Genomic DNA, 20981 nt, shown 5'->3' on the forward strand with positions numbered 1-20981 from the left:
GGGCAGACACTTCCCTTGACTTTGGTAGTTCTTGTCAAACTTAAAACCTATTTCCTAGGTCAGCAGAGAGCTGGAGCCAGGGCTGTAACTGCTCACCTGAAGTCCCTCTGGTAGGCTGAATAACTGATACTTGATTTAAAAGAACCCAGATGCAGAGCTCTGGTATTTTGTTTATTATCTGAAGATGTGCACTGTATGGTTTCTAATTGCTGCCTACATGCAAGGAGTTCCTTATGTTCCTCCTTTTCTTCCCCTTCCCTTAGTTTTATTGTGTAGGACCTTCCTACCTCATTTACTGTGTATCAGTTTCCCTGCAGCACTTCAAACCTGATGCTTCTTCCCCTCCTTAATCTCTCAGTGCTGTGTGCACCCTCGCAGCACCACACTGTGTCCCTCCTCTTCTGCCTGCTGTTTTCCTCCTGTTCTACTTTTTGTTCTCTCTTTCCCCAGTTTTATCTTTAGCTCATTCCTCACTAAGTGGCAAGAGCAAGCCTCAGTGAAGTCAGTCTCAACGGAAGCCACTGCAGGCAGTTGGTCTTATCACTCTGCAGCAGAAGTGACTTAGTTTGTTCTCAAGGTATCTCTTCTGAACTGAATGTACCAAGGTTGGTTCTCTACAGAGCAGATGGTGCCCTCTGCAATCCCAGTTATCCCATGCTCCACAAGACTCTGCTTTCCCCAAGGCCAAGTCCTTGATTTTCCTCTGAGTTCACTCTTTCATTGTTACAAAACAGCCCAAAACCAGTCCCTGCTTTTCATCCCATTCCACACCAGTACCCACTCTCCAGTATTTCAGAAGCTACTTCTCTGTGCACTTCTGTTTTACCCCAGCACCGCTCAAACCTTCCTCCTGTTCTCAGCTGCTTACCACAATTTTTTTAGCTTTTCTTCCTGTTTAACATTCTCCTTGCTTTAGTTTCTCTTCTAAGCCGCTTTCTTGACAGCCACCTGCACTGCAACCCATTAAGCTGCAGTATCCAAACTGCAGTGCACTGTGTTAGAGCCCTGTGGTCTCTGAGGAGTAAAATTTTGGCTGCCTGAAGTTAAGACTGAGAACTAAGGCCAAGACCTTGTCTCCCACTGCACATCTGCTTCATGCAACTCATTAGGTGGACAACCACTTACAGGATGTTTTTTTTTTTAAACTCAAAAGCACGTTTCCCTCTGCTAGAACTTCACAAAACACCATTTTTATGCTCAAATCATCACTTTCCTACCAAATAATTATTTTGTTTGTTTTCTAAATGAACACAATGAACAGAAAAAAAATCATGTGTGCTTTAGTTGAAGTTTGTCAAACCACAGGGAATGACAAGCCAACAGCAGAAGGAATTCAGTGCTAAGAACCTTTCTATCTGATCAGCTCAAACGTGATGTTACTTGAGCATGTGGAATCCACAAGCCACATTCCCGGGGGCATTCTAACCACGCTTCTTTCCCATAGTTCCATCACTTCTCAAAGCAAAATCTTTGTTTAAAGCAAGCACTTACGCTAACATTTGAGGTTCTGGAGAGCTCTCATACCAGGAAGCAGCTGAGGCTGAGCTGTAGTACGTGCTGCCTGGCTGCTGGGTAATTGCATCAGACTTACTACGTGCAGAACAGATCACGCTGCAAGGAGAGTCTCTCAGAGAAGAAGGGAAAGACAGACAGCCAGGAGCACAGACAGGAGGCACACTGATTCCATCTGGCAGGTGCCCACTGTCAATCCTTTCAGATCTGAGAGGTCTGTCTTCTGCTGAGCCATGACCCTGCTCAGCACTGGAAGCTCCATCTAACAGACTGTAGTCTGTTTCTTCATAATACCCATTTTCAATCATTTCTTGATCTTCCTCTTCCTCCTCTTCCTCGTCTTGCTGGGAAGAGCACATCATTTGTTTTTCATATGCTTCCTTCTGAGGGCTAACAGGATTGCTGCTGTCCAGAGGCCAGATATCAGAAATATCTGTGCTGCTTCGAGAGCCAAAATAGTTTTCCACAAGGCCCTGCTTTACTATGTCAGTGCTACTGGTTGGAGAAGGATTCTCTGTCCCAATGTCACTTCGAGCTGCTTCAGTTGTCTCCTTCAGTTCTAAAGGCTCAATATGTTTTCCTTCATTTGCTTTTCCAGCCTCACACACTGCATTTACAAACGAAGAACCTGAAACAGCAGACTGCTCACCCTTACAAGCAACTCCCACACTCAATTTAACTCTTTCTTCTGCAGCGCTGGGCTCCCTTTCAGGACCCTGAGCATCCTTGCAGGCTGTACCAAGCTCTGCCTGTGGGCTGTAACTTTTCACATCAGCAGATGCATCCTCATCTGACACAGCTAAGTGTAAAAGGTCTTTAGTTCCTGAGAGAGAGGAGTGTACAGAGAGAGCTTTGTTATCTGAGGGCCCTGAAAACGCAACACACTCTTGCTGCAAGGTGCTGTTGGTTCTGTTACTGTCACCAGGCTTTGGCAAGTCAGCTGCTCCAGGGTCTAACACAGTTTTACTGTCACTTAGCTGGCGCTCAGGTATGACAGAGATCTTTGAGTTCTCCTCAGGTGACAGCTCATCATCATCTGAAGGCAGAGAGTTGATGGATGTCAGGGACGACTGGATTTCACTCACCGCGCTGGTGCTCTCAGTGCAATGGCTTTCTAGGGCAGCTTTTACAGCACAGTCTGGCTTGAGTAAAAGCTGAGGAAAGGCTCTCTCCCCGTTCTGTGCACTTGGCCCTTGAGCATTTTCAAACACCTGGTCAGGGTTGGGGTGAGTTGCAAAGGAACTTGGCTCACTTTCTACCCCTGAATCCGAAAACCTGGAGGAGGCGCAGGTCACGCTGACGTCCGGTAGCTTGGTGCTGTCTGCGCTCGCCGAAAGCTGACTTTCCTTTGTGGCAGCAGCAGCCTGATTGCTCTTCACTCTTGTCAAGATGTCACTGCTGTGTGGGAGGGCATCTTCCTTTTCAAGCACTGCTTCGTGTTCTCCTGAAGTCAATTTATTTCCAGATTCCGAAGACTGGATATTTGGTACCTGCAGATTCTCTCCCTGCACTCCGTCCTGCGGGAGCTGAGCCCACGACCCGATGTGCACAGTGACCTTCTCCCCTTCGTAGGGATTCTTAGCACTTGGTTTGACCTCAATTGTCCTGACTCCTGAGGAAGCTGGTTGACCTCCATGACAACCTTCAAGTGTACCTCTGGGCTGTAGAGCACTATCTGCTTGTACAGTTCCAGAACCAGTCTGGGAGATAGTGAGTCTACCAAAACCAGCCACGTTTTCACAGTGCACAGGGCTAAGAGGACCTGGTTGGACACCTTCCACCTTGGCAGCCTTTTCCTCAGATCCAGATGGCAAAAATGGAAGTTCTCTTTGACTTGCTTGCCTGCTGCAGGTCTTTGTATCACAAGGAAATCCACCTAATGCAGGGTCCAGCCCTTCACTAGCATTGTATGAAGGCCTGCCTTCTGAGCTTCTAGAGGCATCTTCCAGTGCTGCACTTTTCAAGCATTTGTAGCCCACTAAGACCACAGAGTCCTTAGAGTTCTGTTTCACAACTTTTTTTGTGGTTTCAGGTTTCATTGTTTTCATGAGCTTAGTAACCTTAACTTTGGATTTATTTGCATCTTCATTTTTCCCTTTCAAAGCTTTTGTCAGCATCTTTTCACTTTCTGGATGCCAAAGGTTGGAGGCACCTGCAGGTCTCAGTTTCAGCTCTGGGCTAGTAAAACCAGCCACAAAACTTTCTTCAGCTTCAAATTTATCCAGTTTATTGGACTCTGACCTTGGAAGGCTCTGACCTGCCAACCAGGGTACATCCACATCTTGCATCAGAAGAAAAAAAAGGCAAGGAGAAAAAAGGATTGTTTACAACAAGGTTATGCAGGTAACTGAAGCTAGAAACTACTAATTACAGAGTTCTAACAAACCATCAAAACTCAACCTAAAGAAACATTTCTCCTCCCCCTCTATCCTGCCCTGGAGAGACCACATCTGGAGCACTAATATCCAGTTCTGGGCTCCCCAGTTCAAGAAGAATAGGGAGCTCCTGGAGAGAGTCCAATGGAGAGCTATGAGAATGATGAAGGGAATGGAGCATATATGTGATGAGGGAAGGTTGAGAGACCTGGGTCTGTTTAGCCTGGAGAAGAGAAGACTGAGAGGAGATCTTATGAATGTCTATAAATATCTGAAGGGTAGGTATCAAGAAGAAGGGTCCAGGCTCTTTTTGGTAGTGTCCTGTGATAGGACAAGGGGCAATGGATACAAACTGGCACACAAGAAGTTCCACCTCAACATGAGGAGAAACTTCTTTACTGAGAGGGTGCTGAAGCCATGGAGCAGGCTGCCCAGAAAGGTTGTGGAGTCTCCACTGGAGACTTTCAAGACCCACCTGGATGCATTCTTGTGTGATCCTGCTTTGGCAGGTGGCTTGGACTGCATGATCTCTGAAGGTCTCCTTCAACCCTTACCATTCTACAATTTCCTAGCAAATAAACATTCCCTTTGAGCCAGCAAGAGATGTGAATATTCAGGATACTCAGGTTTTACCTGGTTTTAACCCTCCTTTCATCAAAGGAGTGTGCATTTACCTTCAGTAACTGAATCCAAATATCGATCTTCAAAGATGATAGGCAGGGAGTTCATATCTCCATCTAGTTCACTGCATTCAATAGCGAGAGGTGGAAGAGAGCTGCAGAAGGAAGTGTTTTTGATAGCTGCACACATCTGTAGATGACTTTGAGCACTGAAAAGAAAAAGAGTAGTCCTACATGAAAACAGAACTATTTCTTTTTACATTCACAGGAAATAGCAGCAGTTTAATTACCTTTATTAGAAGCTTTTCTAATAGTCACTCATTTAATAGCTTTAGTATTCTTTAATAATTTCCTATACAACTGTCATTAAAAAAAAGCTTCAAATCTCTATTTGGAATCTAAGTTTCTCTCAACTTTTTACAGAAGTCTTTTTTTTGCACCACAGTGAAATACTGCACTAGATAATCATGTTGGGTAAGGTGCTACTTACTTTAGCTCTTGATAGGCAAGGGCAGCTTGCCTAGGATGCTCCAGACAGAAGAATGCCTCTGCGAACCTGCGCACCTGCAAGAGCCCAACAAAGTCAGACCTTCTTTCATGTCACATTCACTCTGCAACATCCAGCAGCATTCACAGAACCACAGGATCAACCAGGTTGGAACAGACCTCTGAGATCATCCAGTCCAACCCATCACCCAACCCTAACTAACCAACCAGACCATGGCACTAAGTGCCTCATCCAGGCTTTTCTTAAACACCTCCAGGGACCTCGACCCTACCACCTCCCTGGGCAGCACATTCCAAGGGCAATTTCTCTTTCTGTGAAGAACTTCTAAGATCAAGCCTAAACTTCCCCTGGCACAGCTTGAGCCTGTGTCCTCTTGTTCTTCTGCTGGTTGCCTGGGAGAAGAGACCAACCCCCACCTGGCTACAACCTCCCTTCAGGTAGTTGTAGAGAGCAATAAAGTCACCCCTGAGCCTCCTCTTCTCCAGGCTGAACACCCCCAGCTCCCTCAGCCTCTCCTCACAGGGCTGTGCTACAGACCCCTCCCCAGCCTTGTTGCCCTTCTCTGGACATGTTCAAGCAACTCAACATCTTTCTTGAATTGAGGGCTCAGAACTGGACATAATACTCAAGGTGTAGCCTAAGCAGTGCTGAGCACAGGGCAGAATGACTTCCCTGCTCCTGCTGGCCACACTATTCCTGATGCAGGCCAGGATGCCATTGGCCTTCTTGGCCACCTGGGCACACTGCTGGCTCATGTTCAGCCTCCTGTCAACCAGCACCCCCAGGTCCCTTTCTGCCTGGCTGCTCTCCATGAAAGTTAGAAAATCTGTTTTTTTCCCGTGTTGAGGCAGAGTAGGAGGGAAGAGGATGCCACAGACAAGGCTAGAGACTGAGAGTGTTAATTTGTGTACTGGATGAGTGAGGGGGAAATGATATGAAATTCAACTGCCTGCTGAAAATCTGATTGTGAAGAAAATCAATCAATCAATCAATCAATCATCCCAATCAGGCTCAGCTGAAAGAATAACACACAACAATATTATGAGATATTTCGATGAGAAGAAAAGGAATGACTGATGGACACTTCTGCATGTGCTTGAGGATTACCTTCAGAAGCAGAAACCCATTATACAGTCCCAAAATACACAGAATTATGTCTCACATTTTCATTGAGCACTCTCCAGCCCACAGTAAACTACTGTACAAAAAGTAATTCCTTTTGTAAACCTTCATGTAAAGATTTTGGGTGCAAATGACAAATACATAACAAAATCTATGCTAACCATAAGCATTCTGGCTAGCCTGATCTGGCTCTGGCCAGCCTGATTTAGTGTGAGGTGTCCCTGCCATGGCAGGGGGGTTGGAACTAGGTGATCCTTGTGGTCCCTTCCAACCCTGACTGATTCTATGATTCTGTTCAAGTCTTAATTGTATGCCTGAAGTCAATAAAGTATAGAATCCTAAAGTGGTGCTCCAACACCTGCAGGGGGCCTGCAAGAAGGCTGCAGAGGGACTGTTTTCAAAGGCCTGCAGTGATAGCATGTGGGGCAATGGTTTGGAATGAGAGAAGAGGATATTTAGGTTTGACATTAGGAAGAAGTTCTTTGCTATGAGGATGGTGGGACACTGGAACAGGTTGCCGAGGGAGGTAGTTGAAGCCCCATCCCTAGGGATAGTCAAGCTCAGGCTGCACAAGGCTCTGAGCAACCTGATCTGTCCTTGAACACCTGCAGGGAGGAGGCATCCACAAATTCCCTGGGCAACCTGTTCATCAGCCTGGTACTGAAGAACTTCTTCCAGTCTAGCCCTGCTCTCCCTCAGCTTCAAACCGTTCCCCCTTGTCCTGTCAATAGATACCCTTATGAAAAGTCCCTCTGCAGCCTTCCTGCAAGTTCCTTTGAGGTACTGGAAGACAGCTATGAGAAGTTCCTCTCCAGCTTTAACAGTTTCATGTTCTTAAGCTTCTATTTTTGCCTTTTTTTTTCCCCCTAAAAATAGAACTGGCAAAAAATTGCTCCATGGTGCTTAAGGAAAAAAACCCAACCACAAACCACAAACATTAAATCCCCAACCTCTAACCTGCTGTAGAAGCTGGAAGTCCTGACCCAACCTCCCAGAACTCAATTTACTGTTATATGAAATTAATCTCAGTGATAACAACATCTATGATTTGGCATGGAAAATGTTCTGCAGTAATAAGAAAACTACTTCATTCAATCCTCTCTTGTAAGTGCAACTTCTTCTCTCAGCTGGGACCAGACTTGCAGACGAAAGAGGGTCTGCTTTCCATCAGAAATCCTGTTAGGAGTTTGTGCAAACACATGTGGGATTAGAATCCCTGTTCCTAAGCACTCCCCTGTGTTTTCCCAGCTGCCTTTTCTAAGCAGACTTTTACCTTCCAAATACCAGGTTTTGTCAGTGCTAATTCCAAACCTTTCCCCCTAGAAAGAGAGAAGACTGTTCACAGAAACACAGAATGTTGGAGGCTGGAAGGGACCTTGAACATTATTGAGTCCAACCCCCCTGCCAGAGCAGGATCACCTAGGGTAGGTCACACAGGAGCACATCCAGGTGGGTTTGGAATGCCTCCAGAGAAGGAGACTCCACAACCTCTCTGGGCAGCCTGCTCCAGGGCTCTGTCACCCGCATAGTGAAAAGGTTTTTCCTCATCTTCATGTGGAGCCTCCTCTGCTCCAGCTTGAACCCATTGCCCCTTGTGCTGTCCTTGGACATCCCTGAGCAGAGCCTGGCTCCAGCCCTGCACATCTTTATCAACAGGAATGAGGTCATCCCTCAGGCTCCTCTGCTCCAAGCTCCAAGCCCCAGCTCCCTCAGCCTGTCCTCACAGGGAGATCTTCCACTGCCTTCAGCAGCTTTGTGGCTCTGTGCTGGACTCTTCTAAGCAGTTCCCTGAGGTCCTTCTTGAACTGAGGGGCTCAGAACTGGACACAATATTCCAGGTGTGGCCTCACCAGGGCAGAGTAGAAGAGGATACAATAGAGAGAAATTTACAGGTTTAAACATGTATTTTAAAATAACTGAGCATGGGGAGCAGGCTGATTATTCATCTAAACTACCAGTTGAAAAAGTAATTAAAGATCCTAATCCATCAGGAAATAAAACAGTAACAGGAATATTGCCCAGTTAATAGATGTCTGTAGTTCAAGTCAAGAAAAGAGCACCAAAGTGTTTCCCAGAAGGCAAGCAAGGTGGTTTAGACTTCAGAAGTGAGCACTCACATAAAGGAACTGGAGTTCTATGAGATCTTTAGAATTCTGCCACCCTCTCCAACAGAAAAGGAAGGCTTGGGGGATTTTGTCTGCAATAAACCTTGTTCATAATTAAGTAATTCTAGTGCTTTGGAAGAAAATCTCATTACCAGCTCCAGACAGCCCTTAGACTAATAGCAATGGGTATGAAACTAGTTGAAAGCAAGCTCCAAAAGCCCACATAAATCACTATTATGGAGGGAAAATAAACAAACAAACAAACAACAAACCAACAGTAGCTGACTGTGTTTAATCACTGCTTGACTTATGGAAGGACAGGAGGGGAATTTGCTAGGAGGCTGCTAAACAGGCTCTGCAGAACCACAAGTACCAGCTGGTGCTGCTGACTCAGGCTCTGCCGACTTGGGCTGACTCCACAATGACTTTGCAGCAGGAAATTGTATCCATCACTTCCAGACAAACTGCTATGGAATATATATGGAGTGCCTGCATATCTATCAGTGAGCAGGTGGAGATCTTACTTCCCACTTCTCATCTTTTAGGATTAATCAAAGTGAATCATTTTGGAAAAGCACTGAATCACAGAATTGGTTTTGGTTGGAAAAGACCTTTAAGATCAAGTCCAACCATTCTCTACCTCTGCAAAGGCTGATGCTAAACCATGGCCCTCAGCACCATAACTCTGCCCCTTTGAAACACCTCCAGGGATGGGGATTCAACCAACTCCCTGGGCAGCCTGTTCCACTCTTTGAGAATTCTTTCAGTCAATAGGTTTCTTCTAATATTCAATCTCAATCTCCATTGGTGCAACTTGAAGCCATTTCCTCTCATCCTATCACTTGTTCCTAGGGAGAAGAGACCAAACCCCCACCTTGCTCCAGACTCCTTTCAAGGAGCTGTAGAAAGCAATGAGGTCTCCCCTCAGCCTCCTCTTCTCCAGCCTAAACACCCCCAGCTCCCTCAGCTGCTCCTCCCCAGCCCTGTTCTCCAGACCCTTCACCAGCTTCATTGCCTCCCTCTGGACCCACTCCAGCACCTCACTATCTTTCTCGTGGTGAGTGCCCCAAAACTGAACAGAGTCCTGAAGGTGTGGCCTCACCAGTGCTGAGCCCTGCTCTGCTGGGCAGCTTTCCAGCCGCTCTCCCCAAGCCTGTTCACAGCATTGTTGTGACCAAAGCGCAGGACTCAGCACTTGGCCTTTTTGCATCCCATACAGCTGCCCTTGTCCTGTCGATCCAGCTTGTCCAGGTGCCTCTGCAGAGCCTTCCTACCCTCCAGCATCTCAACACTCCCTTCCCAACCATGTGTCATCTGCAGAGTTACTGAGGCTGAGCATGTTCAGACCTACCAGAAGATGTCACTATGGAACAAGGAGGTGAACTGCTTCAGACTTCAAAGTTTTTCTACTATAGAATGTCAGGCTCAGCAGTCTCCTCACTAAACAGTTGTCCACCTTCTGACTGTGCTAATGTAGATGATGGATATTCTAGCATACCCAAAGTGTTCCTAGCTCTCTGGTGCTTAATATTCAAAGTATATGAAATTAATTTAACATCTAAACAAGGAAAATAACTAAAATAATGAAAAAAATAGAGTTAAAATACTTATTATAAATAAATATATTTAATTCATTACTTGTAATATATATACTCTTGCATTATCACCTTATCTTCTAACAAGACTTCAGCAGAAATATCTGGTTTATAAGAAAGGTGGATTACAGTCATTTGACCAGGCACCAGTACAGACAAAAGGTTGTCCTGCTGGAAAGCAGCTCCATGGAGACAGACCTTGGAGGCCCAGTGGACAGCAAATTATCCATGGGACAGCAATGTGCCCTTGTGGCCAAGAGGGCCAATGGCATCCTGAGGTACAGCAAGAAAAGTGTGGCCAGCAGGGCTAGGGAGGTTCTCCTTCTCCTCTACTCTGCCCTGGTGAGACCAAACCTGGAATACTGTGTACAGTTTCGGGCTCCCCAAATCAAGAGAGACAGAGACCTGCTGGAGAGAGTCTAAGAGAGAGCTATGAGGATGAGTAAGGGATTTGAACATCTCCTCTATGAAGAAAGGCTGAGAGCCCTGGGGCTGTTTAGCGTGGAGAAGAGAAGGCTGAGAGGGGATCTGATCGATGTCTATAAATATCTGAGGGGTGAGGGTCAGGATGGAGGGGCCAAGCTCTTTTTGGTGGTGCCCAGTGACAGGACAAGTCAAAACACAGCTAAAACACAGGAGGTTCCATCTCAACATTTGGAGACACTGCCTTACTGTGAGGGTGCTGGAGCACTGGAGCAGGCTGCCCAGAGAGGTTGTGGAGTCTCCTTCTCTGGAGATTTCCAAAAAAACTCCTGGGTGTGTTCCTGTGTGACCTGCCCAAGGTGATCCTGCTCTGGCAGAGGGGTTGGACTCAATGATTTCTGGAGGTCCCTTCCAACCCCTAACATTCTGTGATTCTGTGACCAATACAGGTGACAGGCATTGCTAAGGGGCATTTCTAACACTAGTATCTAACTCAGTCAGATTAATAACTCCCTAAAGCTTTAATTTATCTTAGATTAATAATAAACTTTCCCAGTGAGAAATTCCTTGTGGAGAGTATACTCTAGAAATACTGCAGGATGAGAAGGTAGAATGAAGAGATTTTTCCAGTAGCAAACACATCAGAGTAACAATTTCCAGAATAAAAAAAGGGATTATTTAGAAGAAGACAATTTTGTATAGTATAAAAATTTTACTCTAGAAAGGGCAGACACTGTCTCAGGAGAAGAATTAATAAAGTCATCTCTCAAATCTCAACTAAATTCAGTCACCAGAAAGCCTGCATCATTTGATGTGTGCAGACAACTCCTCCAGTGAAATGTAACCATTGTAGGTTTCCCAAAAGAAGTTTACACCAAAAATCTATACACCTCAAAGTCTATAATCTCAAGATTTTAAGGTATAATTTTGAGGTATACACCTAAAAAATCTATAATCTCAAGAGATTTTTAATGCAAATTGCAAATTATTATACTAAGAACTGCAATCAGAATCTAAAATCAACAACCAAGGCGCAAATTTGGCATCTTTGTCAATTTAGAGGTTTATTGAATTTCTGGATTGCTGGCTCCAGCTCCAGTGCCATGTGGGAAGCCTGGTGGAGCTATGGTTTCTTACCTACATCTTCTTTACATGCATTAGCAAAGTATTACCACCAGCTCTTCACGTCTTGGGAGGAGAGAAAACAAGTGTCACATTTGCAAATTACCCTTTGTAAAATTAATTAACATCATATTGCTGGTTCCCCTGAAGCTGGCTCAGGTGGAATTTCCTTCTCAGTGCCATATTACTCCATTCTTAAGGAGCCAGCCTGCCTGCCCTGAGCTATCATGCCCTAAATAAAAGGCAAGTTTAAGATTACCCATGCCCTGCATCTCCTTTTCAGTCTCTGATGTTTGAGTAGATAACAAAGTATCCAGTAACTGCAGCACGCAATAAGAAAAAGCAATTAGCCACTTCTGGCAAAAATAAAATAAGCTCAACTTTTTTTCAGTTTCAAACTGGGGTTGTTCAGCCCAGAGAAGAGAAGGCTCCAGAGAGACCTAGGAGCAGCCTTTCCAGTACCTGAAGGGGCCTATGGCTGCAGAGGGACTGTTTACAAAGGCCTGCAGTGACAGGACAAGGGGCAATGGTTTGAAATGAGAGAAGAGCAGATTTAGATTGGATGTTAGGAACGAGTTCTTTACCGTGAGTGTGGTGGAACACTGGAACAGGTTGCCCAGGGAGGTAGTTGAGGCCTCATCCCTGGAGATATTCATGGTGAGGCTTGACAGGGCTCTGAACAACCTGATGTAGTGGAGGATGACCCTGCTGAGTGCAGGGCGGTTGGACTGGATGACCTTTGGAGCTCCCTTCCAACCCAGACCATTCATTGATTCTATATATTCTCATTAAACTGAATGAGCTCTCTGTAAATGGTGAGACAAGAAATCCCTCCAGATGATCTCTTAAAATCACCTATACTCTAATGTGTGCGAGATAAACACACAGATGGTGAAGCCAGACAGTAAACATTTTGGTTCTTAATTGAATATATTTCACCATGGGATTGAGCATTGCTGTGGTTTGCTGTGTAGCAAGCCCACAGCAACTCTGTACACACAGAAACAGATCAACTGTCTTTGTAGCTACCCACTGAATGTATCTCTATACATACACACACATACTCACATCTCTTCTTTCTTAAAATCCCACTTACAAGACTTTTCAAAGCTAATGAAGGCTATAAATTCTTAATTCAGGAGAGTACCCTTTGGTTTATGATGTAAGCAGGCAGCCTAAATGCAGCAGAGAAGTAAAATGCAGAGCAGGCAGCAGGCATGGCTCCTGCAGAACAATATCTCATCCTGCACAAATCTCTCTCGTTCACAGACTGCCATTTGCCTTCTCAACTGCATTTCTTACCCAAAAGATGAATGAATTAGATGGTTTGTAAACACAAATGATGTATTTTCAATACTGTACTCCAAGAACAACCTCTCACAAGATGATACACAAGCTAACAAATGCAATCCAACAGCTCCCTTTATGACTGCAAATTTCTCATCTAAAACTAGAAAAACGAGACTCTGGACTCTCACTTTGATACACATTTCTCTGACTGTGTCCCAGTAGGAGCATGAACATGACAGAGCTTCTAAAGCCAGGGTCAATACTTACTCTTAATGTGTGATGCTCTTGTGCTAGCAGTGCTGTGACCTCCTCTTGCAAGGTAATGACCTCCAGAAATTGCCCCCAGAGAGCCATTAGAAGTGAGCAAAGCTGAGCAAGATTCATATTTATAAGTTCTGCCAGTTCATCAGGATTTTCCATTTTCTGAAAGCAGGAAAAAGATTTAAAAGGTTAACAGATGAGACCATAAAGTTCAGACAAGAACAATAATAAAACAAAGTGTACTTGATCTTAGTGAGAACTTTCATTTGGAAATTAATTTCCAAATCAGAACTCTTTTGTCTAAGGATCAGAACTGAATTAATCTGTGTTACAACACCAAGAATTGTTCTACGTTGCTTTATCTGGTTGCCTTTTAGAATTAGGACTCCTGACCTTAAATTCAGGGTTAAATTCAATTAAAAAATTCTTGACCTTAAACTAAAAAATTCCATTTATGGCAAGAATAACTTGAGTTGTAACTGTTGTTTCTTCCAACATGCAAAACCAGAGTGAGCCTGAAAGGAATAGGAATCAGGCACCAGAAAATGGATCCTGCAATGTTAGTCCAATTTTGATACAATCATAAAAACTTCATCAAGACATCTCCACCTCAGAGCAGTCACAACTCACAAGAACAATTATATGGTGCTATATATCTACAAACACTTTATGCATAATGGACATGAGCCAACAGTGTGCACTTGCAGCCCAGAAAGCAAATGGCAGCCTGGGCTGCATCCAAAGCAGCATGGCCAGAGATGGAGAGAGATGATTCTGCCTTTGCTCTGCTCTGGTGAGACCTCACCTGGAGTACTGCATCCAGCCCTGGAGCTCTCAACATAGGAAAGACATAGACCTGAGGGATAGGGTCCAGAAGAGGGCCACAATGATCAGGGGGCTGAAGCACCTCTGCTATGAGGACAGGCTGAGGGAGCTTGGGGTGTTGAGTTGGGAGAAAGGAAGGCTCCAGGGAGACTTAACAACAGCCTTCCAGTACCTGAAAGGGGCTACAAAAAGGCTGCAGAGGGACTGTTTCCAAAGGCCTGTAGTGATAGTACAAGGGGCAATGGTTTGAAATGAGAGAAGAGATTTAGATTGGATGTTCTGCATGATGAGGATGGTGGAACACTGGAACAGGTTGCCCAGGGAGGTAGTTGAAGCCCCATCCCTGGAGATGGTCAAGGTCAGGCTGCACAAGGCTCTAAACAACCTGATCTAGTTGAAGATGTCCCTCCTGACTGCAGGGGGGTTGGACTAGATGACCTTTGGAAGTCCCTATTCTCCAGACCCTTCATGAGCTTTGCTGTCCTCCTCTGGACCTGTTCCAGCACCTCAATGTCTGTCTTGTAGTGAGGAGCCCAAAACTGAAACCAGTTCTTAAGGTGTGGCCTGATCAGTGCTGAGCACAGGGTGACAATCACTTTCCTGGTCCTGCTTGTATTGCACTGTTGATGATGCAGCCCAGAATGCTGTTGGCTTTTATATACAAGTAAGATCATTAGCTGCCCACAGTGAGCTGACTGCTGGCTCTGTCTCCCATGGTAAAACTCACATGCTTTCAAAGCCAGGTCCTTGCAGTTAGCTACTACTACAGCAATGAAGGTCAGGCTACTGCTCTCCAAAAGCTAGGCAGATGGCCCAGTCTGCAACACAGCATGGACAATATTCCCAAAAAGCTCTAAAACCTGTGCTTTAAACTATGCTGTGACCACTGAGTTTAGCTACTCAGCTGGGGCTAGCTGTGACTAAGGGGAGAACTGAGGGGACAAATCTAAGCTAACTGAAGCAGACAGCTGTTTCCTTAATATAGGAAAAACATGAGGAGACAGCATCAGGATGAGTCCTTCCATGAGAGGATGACTTGGAGAATCTGCTTTAGTACAATTTATTATTCCTGTTTGATCTTCTACCTTTGTTATTTGAGACTATCAAAAGGAAAGAACTCAAAATTATAAATGCAGAGAATTAAATATGTGATTTTTGTTACAGGTAATGCGCCTTTCTAAAATCTTTAGCTTCCTGGCTACTACTGACATGCCAAAGCCACGAGATCAGTAGTGAAGGTTTGGAGACAGTTGAGCAATTTCACAGTCACAGAATGGCTTAACTTGGAAGGGACCTCAGAGCTCATCTCCTCCAACCTTCCCTCCATGGGCAGGGATGCCTCTCAACCAGACTCAGCTGCTCAAGGCCTCAATCCAATCTGGCCTTGAACACCTCCATGGAAAAGGCAATCACAGGCTCCCTGGGCAGCCAACTCCAGAGTCTCACCACCCTCATACTGAAGAACTTCTTCCTAAGATCCAGTCTAACCCTTTTCTCCCTCAGCTTCAATCCATTCCCCTTTTTCCTGTCTCTAGATACCCTTATGAAAACTCCTTCTCCAGTATTCCTGCAGGATCACTTCAGGTATTGGAAGGCAGCTCTAAGGTCCTCCAGAAGTCTTCTCTAGGATGAACACTCCCAGCTCCCTCAGCCTATCCTTACAGCAGAGGTTCCCCAGCCCTTAGATCACCCCTGTGGACTCACTCCAGCAGCTCTGTGTCCTTATGATAGGGACACCAGAACTGGAGGCAGGATTGGAGGTGAGGTCTCACTAGAGCAGAGTCAAGGGGCAGAACTCCCTCTCTTGCCCAGCACGCAGCTGCCTTCTGGGCTGCATTAGGGCACTGCTGGCTCACCCGGAGCTTCTTATCAATCAATGCACCCAAGTGTCTGTCTTCATCTGAAACAAGCACTGGCAAAACCCACTCGGTATTACCACTGAAACAAACTATTCATTCCCAAGTTGTGTATGAAATAAACTTACTCCACTTTTCTAGTTATTTCACATGAAAAAAAAACCCCAAGATATATAAAATTGTACCTTTACTTCTTCACACAGTTCTGCAAGCCGAACTTCTACATCTATCTTTTCTGAAAGGTGAGAGGATATAGCCATTGAAAAATGTACAGAGCAAAACCAATTGTCCCACCAACTGATTTTACACCATGAAAAAGACCCCATCAGATAAAACCTGAACCCACATTAAGTGCCACACTCAACTTTCAGCCAAGCAAATCGTAAACTCTCATTAAAATAATTTCTTAGCAATTTCTGAGATTGAGGACAGAACACAATCAAGTCAAAAATGGGTTGCAATTGAGTATCATGATCGCTTACCATGATACCTTGTCAAGGATACCAATTTTCCATTCACAATTATGCTTGGAAATACTGTAATTTAGATTTTACAGCTGGAAATTATCTATTGAGACAATCTCTTATCTATTTGTCATCTAGGCAGCAGCAATGTCATCATTCACAACCTAGGTAACACAGTTCCTCTTCTACCTCAGATTTTCCAGAGATGCCTTTCTCCAATACCATTTTTCTACAGGTAGGTCATTTACCTGATTTGCAAGCTCCATAAATTTAAATACCACTCTTCAATTGTCTGAGAACTTCTCTTTCAGTCAAATAAAACTTTTCTTTCTCTCAATGTTAAGAGCAAATCAAATTTCTGTGGTGTGGCAGCCTAAACTGGATCTGAAACTTGAATGATTTAGTTGTAAAGAAAACAGATTTATTCCTTCTTCTAAGACATTTCTCCTTGCTAATCATTCCTGTTCTACTTAAAGGATCTGCTCAATTAAAGAACAATTTGGTACTGTGTTTTGATTTCCCTCTCCAGTTCACAAGGGAAGGGCTGTATCTTCAGTAGTGAATAAAACGCATCTAGGTTTGGGCCTTGAGCAACCTGGGCTAGTGGAAAGTGTCCCTGCCCATGGCAGGGAGGTTGGAACTAGATGATCTTTTAGATCCCTTCCAACCCAAACCAACCTATGATTCTATGATTTAAAAACCTTAGAACTGTCTCTGAACACCTATTTATCCATCAATTCATTTTTGAAACACAGTATTAAAGAAGAAATCTGAAATTTCATGAAAACATGCACTAACAAACTACATCTTGAAACCTGCTACAATAAATTTAGGATACAGATAACGAATAAAGCTGTACAGAATGGCAACAGCACATTTACTCAACTTGGAATGATAATCACCTAAATGCGGGCAGTCCATAATGATTTTCAACCAAATGCATCCATTATGCTCAGGGTTAAACTCAATGCCAAACAAATGAGCTCATCCAACACCAAGTTCTGAGACATCATGCAAACTGCAGAAGTGCATGAAGTTCTCAGAAGCAGGTTTAGCAATGTTTTTCAAAGCTACCTACACCACTGCTAGCTAACTACCACTTGATAATTATTCTGATAGTTAATTATGAATCCAACTTAAGATATAACTTTTGGTGTGTTTGTTGCCACACAAATTGTGCATTGAGTGAAAATTTTATTTTTTTTTACTTCTGAGACACAACACAGGTAGGTTTTTTACCTGATTTGCAAGCTCCAGGAATTTAAGTACCACTGCCAAATTCTTTGAGGAATTCTAATTGTCGAGGAATTCTAATTGTCTAGGAACTCTAATTGTCTGAGGAATTCTATTTCAGTCAAATAAAGCTGTTCTTTATTTAATCAATCTTGTTTGTCACGCTGCAAGCGAGAACAGCCTTTGAACAACATTTCAAGCTCTGATTTTCCACCATCATGGGAAATCCCAAACTACAACATTACATTAAAAGTAAAAAGACAGAACAGAGACAAGACACAAGGAAATGAAATACTAACATTCTACAGCAGTAATATTCAACTCAGCAAACATCTGATGCAGCTTTGCTGACTCTGCTACAAATAGTTTTGTTTTATTTCTAAAACAAAACCAAAAAGCAGTTAAAATCAAGCTGGTGACCTACTATAAGACTAAACTGCCATTTGATTATTACCCCATTACAAACTGCTTTGTGCTTTAGCAGCACTGGCATCTTTTGTCCCTCATCAGGACACATTTCAAAGGGAGTATTAACTATTTAGAGAAGGACAAATTCATAAGCTTTGAGTATGCCTTGTGTCATGTTTGGAAGCCTTGAGATACCAGAAACACCCTGAAAGATTTCTCAGGAAGTAAAGGTATCAATCTAGTTGAGTCTGTGATGAATTAAATTAAATTACAGGAAGGGTGGTGAGACACTGGAACAGGTTGTCCAGGGAGGTTGGGGACGGCCCCTCCCTGGAGGTGTTCAAGGCCAGGTTGGATGAGGCCTTGAACAACGTGGTGTAGTGGGAGGTGTCCCTGCCCATAGCAGGGAGGTTGGAACTGGATGATCTTTAAGATCCCTTCCAACCCCAACCACTTTATGAATCTACAAAACTACAATTTTTAGCTGTTTTATTTAAATGGTGACAACTGAATGGAATCTTCAACTTTTTAGAAAAGCAGACCAACATTAAACCAAAAAGCAGTCATAATTTCTCAGTATCTGTCTTTAGCCCAGAAATAGTATCTGATATATTTAGCCTACAGATAAGTAATTCAATTCTGCAGAATTTATCATGGAGTCCAGCATCTTTTCGCTACAGCTGAAGAGGGAAACAGTGCTTACAACACAAAGTCATATTTTCATATGATTTAAGAAGAAGAGATTTGATATGATTAATAAAAATCTGAGGGGTTATATCATCTGCTTTGCAAACATACCTAGGTAGGCGTCTCTCTGGGGTCGTGGATATTTTCTTCTGAGAAGGCGTTCATAAAGGACCTGCATGCTGGCCTTGGCTAGTTACAGGGATTGCACACACATGACTAGTTACTACACTCCTTGGTTTTTTCATCTCTGATTTATTACTTGCCTTTAAAGTTAGTAAAAAAAGCTTATTGCTAGCCTAGCAAATAATGCAGTTAGATCAGAGAAAGCACAGAACTTTACTGTAGTTTCCAGGTTAGGTATGACTCATGATATACATTAAAGTAGCATTTTTTTTATTCCCTGAGACCAATACAAGCTTCATTTACACTTCAGGAATCCAACATTTGTCTGCACATGCTTCTGCAAAATTACCGTCCTGGCTTAAAATCATCTGACAGAGCAATAGCAAAGCAAACAGAAGAAACAAAATTAAGGAGGTATTTATTTTAGAACAAAAAAACCAAAAAAAGGATGCTGCTGGGATTGAAACAGGATTTGAGATTCTCTTCTCAATGCTCACTTAAACTTTATACATAAAATATCCACTTAATACATAAAATATTATGTAATAGTTAATTGACTTTAAATAGTAAAAAAATCAAGGCAATTTCTCAATCAAAATTAAAAAATCAGGGCAATGTCTAAAGATGAAAAATGCAAGGCCATTACTGAATAAAAAGTAAAACTGAATGCAATTTCTAAATAAAAAGTAAAAAAAAAGCAATTCCATAATTAAAAATAAAATTCAGTGTAATTACTAAAAATTAAAACCTAATGCACTTTCTAAATACAAATTAAAAAACCAAGGTAATTTCTAAATAAAAATTAGAACGGAATGGAAATTCTAAATAAAAATTAGAAGTTAATGCAATTTCTGAATAAAAATTAAAAATCAATGCAGCTCCTAAATAAAAATTCAAAATCAAGGCAATTTCTAAATAAGAAGTAAAACCAGAATGCAATTCCTAAATAAAAATTAAAACTGAATGCAATTTCTGAATAAAAATTCAAAATCAATGCAACTCCAAAATAAAAATAAAAAAGCATTTTCTAAATAAAAATTAGAACTGAATGGAAATTCTAAATAAAATTTAGAAGTTAATGCAATTTCTGAATAAAAAATAAAAATCAATGCAGCTCCTAAATAAAAATTAAAACTGAATCCAATTTCTGAAAAAAGAAAATAAAATCAAAATCAATGCAATTTCTGAATAAAAATTAAAAGTCAATGCAATTTCTGAGTAAGAAGTAAAACCTGAATGCAATTCCTAAATAAAAATGTAAAAAATCAACACAGTTCCTAAATACAAATTAAAAATCAATGGAATTCCTAAGTATAAACTAAAAACCAATGCAATTGTGTGTTTTGTGAAGTCCAGAGAGCTTCAGTCTCTTTCCAGACATCACAGAAACACAATTTTTTTCCTTTTTACTGTTAATGGATTTTAGAGATATTAGTGCTAATGGCAGGCATTAGTTATTTTACATGAGCAAGAGATGAGCAATAGTAGCATCATTAATAATTACATTACTAGTCCTATGTGTTATGTCTATGATCCCAATCAATGTATACACAAAATAACTGAAATAAATGAAGAAAAAAAAAGTTTAGGAATAAGAAAACAAAGTCATTAATCAGCAAAGGCTTAAAAAATAAGGAAAAAACAACCCCACAGGAAAAAAAACCATCAGCCAAAAATGTACAATGAATGTTAAATGTAAATAATAATTTTTTCCTCAGATACATTTTGGCCATTTCTCCTCAAGCTTCTGTTCTGAAGGCAAGTGAAATTTCCCACAGAAATGACAAAAAGTCTGACTCAAGTTCCACCGAAAGGTCTCAAAAAGGTTTGGGTGATTTCAATGAGGTTTTAAAGACACAACCATCACCTGGAAGACTGTGTCCAGTTCTGGTGCTCCCAGCGTAAGAGGGACATTGAACTGCTGGAGTGGATCCAAGAGGCCAACACCATGATCAGAGGGCTGGAGAACCTCCCCTGCGGGGACAGGCTGAGAGAGCTGGGGATGTTCAGCCTGGAGAAGAGAAGGCTCCAGGGAGACCTTAGAGCAGCCTTCCAGTACCTGAAAGGTGCCTAGAAGACAACTGGGGAGGGATTTTTTACAAGAGCTTGTAGTGACAGGATGAGAGGGAATGGATTGAAGCTGGAGGAGGAAATTCTGGAAGAAGATGTTCTTTACAGTGAGGGTGGTGAGACACTGGAACAGGTTGCTCAGGGAGGTTGTGGATATCCCTTCCCTGGAAAGTGTTCCAAGCCAGGCTGGATGAGGCCCTGAGCAACCTGGACTAGTGGGAGTGTCCCTGCCCATGGCAGGGGGTTGGAACTGGATGATCTTTAACATCCCTTCCAACCTAAACTATTCTATTCATCTATGAACTATGTAACTCAGTGGACAGCTTTCTCCTATGACATATGGATTTTCCAGGAATGTTTTAGGGGAATTGAATGTCCTTCA

At 42.8% G+C, this 20981-nt stretch overlaps 1 protein-coding gene across 8 annotated transcripts in view; it reads right to left on the reverse strand.

Annotated features, from left to right (window-relative positions):
- FAM135A (family with sequence similarity 135 member A) overlaps nt 1–20981 on the reverse strand; it is a 71058-nt gene that overhangs the window by 12986 nt on the left and 37091 nt on the right. For 2 of the 8 annotated variants that reach the window (XM_054392532.1, XM_054392541.1), the window contains 6 exons: nt 18518–18595; nt 15800–15849; nt 12940–13095; nt 4998–5071; nt 4562–4716; nt 1492–3793 (listed from right to left, as the gene is read on the reverse strand). In XM_054392532.1, the coding sequence (XP_054248507.1) occupies nt 1492–3793; nt 4562–4716; nt 4998–5071; nt 12940–13095; nt 15800–15849; nt 18518–18595 (2815 nt within the window). Of the gene's footprint in view, nt 1–1491; nt 3794–4557; nt 4717–4997; nt 5072–12939; nt 13096–15799; nt 15850–18517; nt 18596–20981 lie in introns of all 8 variants that reach the window. The other 6 variants (XM_054392574.1, XM_054392558.1, XM_054392581.1 and 3 more) reach the window with 5 other exon arrangements.

Source organism: Indicator indicator, chromosome 2 (genome assembly GCF_027791375.1).
Source record: "Indicator indicator isolate 239-I01 chromosome 2, UM_Iind_1.1, whole genome shotgun sequence".
Lineage (NCBI taxonomy): Eukaryota > Metazoa > Chordata > Aves > Piciformes > Indicatoridae > Indicator > Indicator indicator.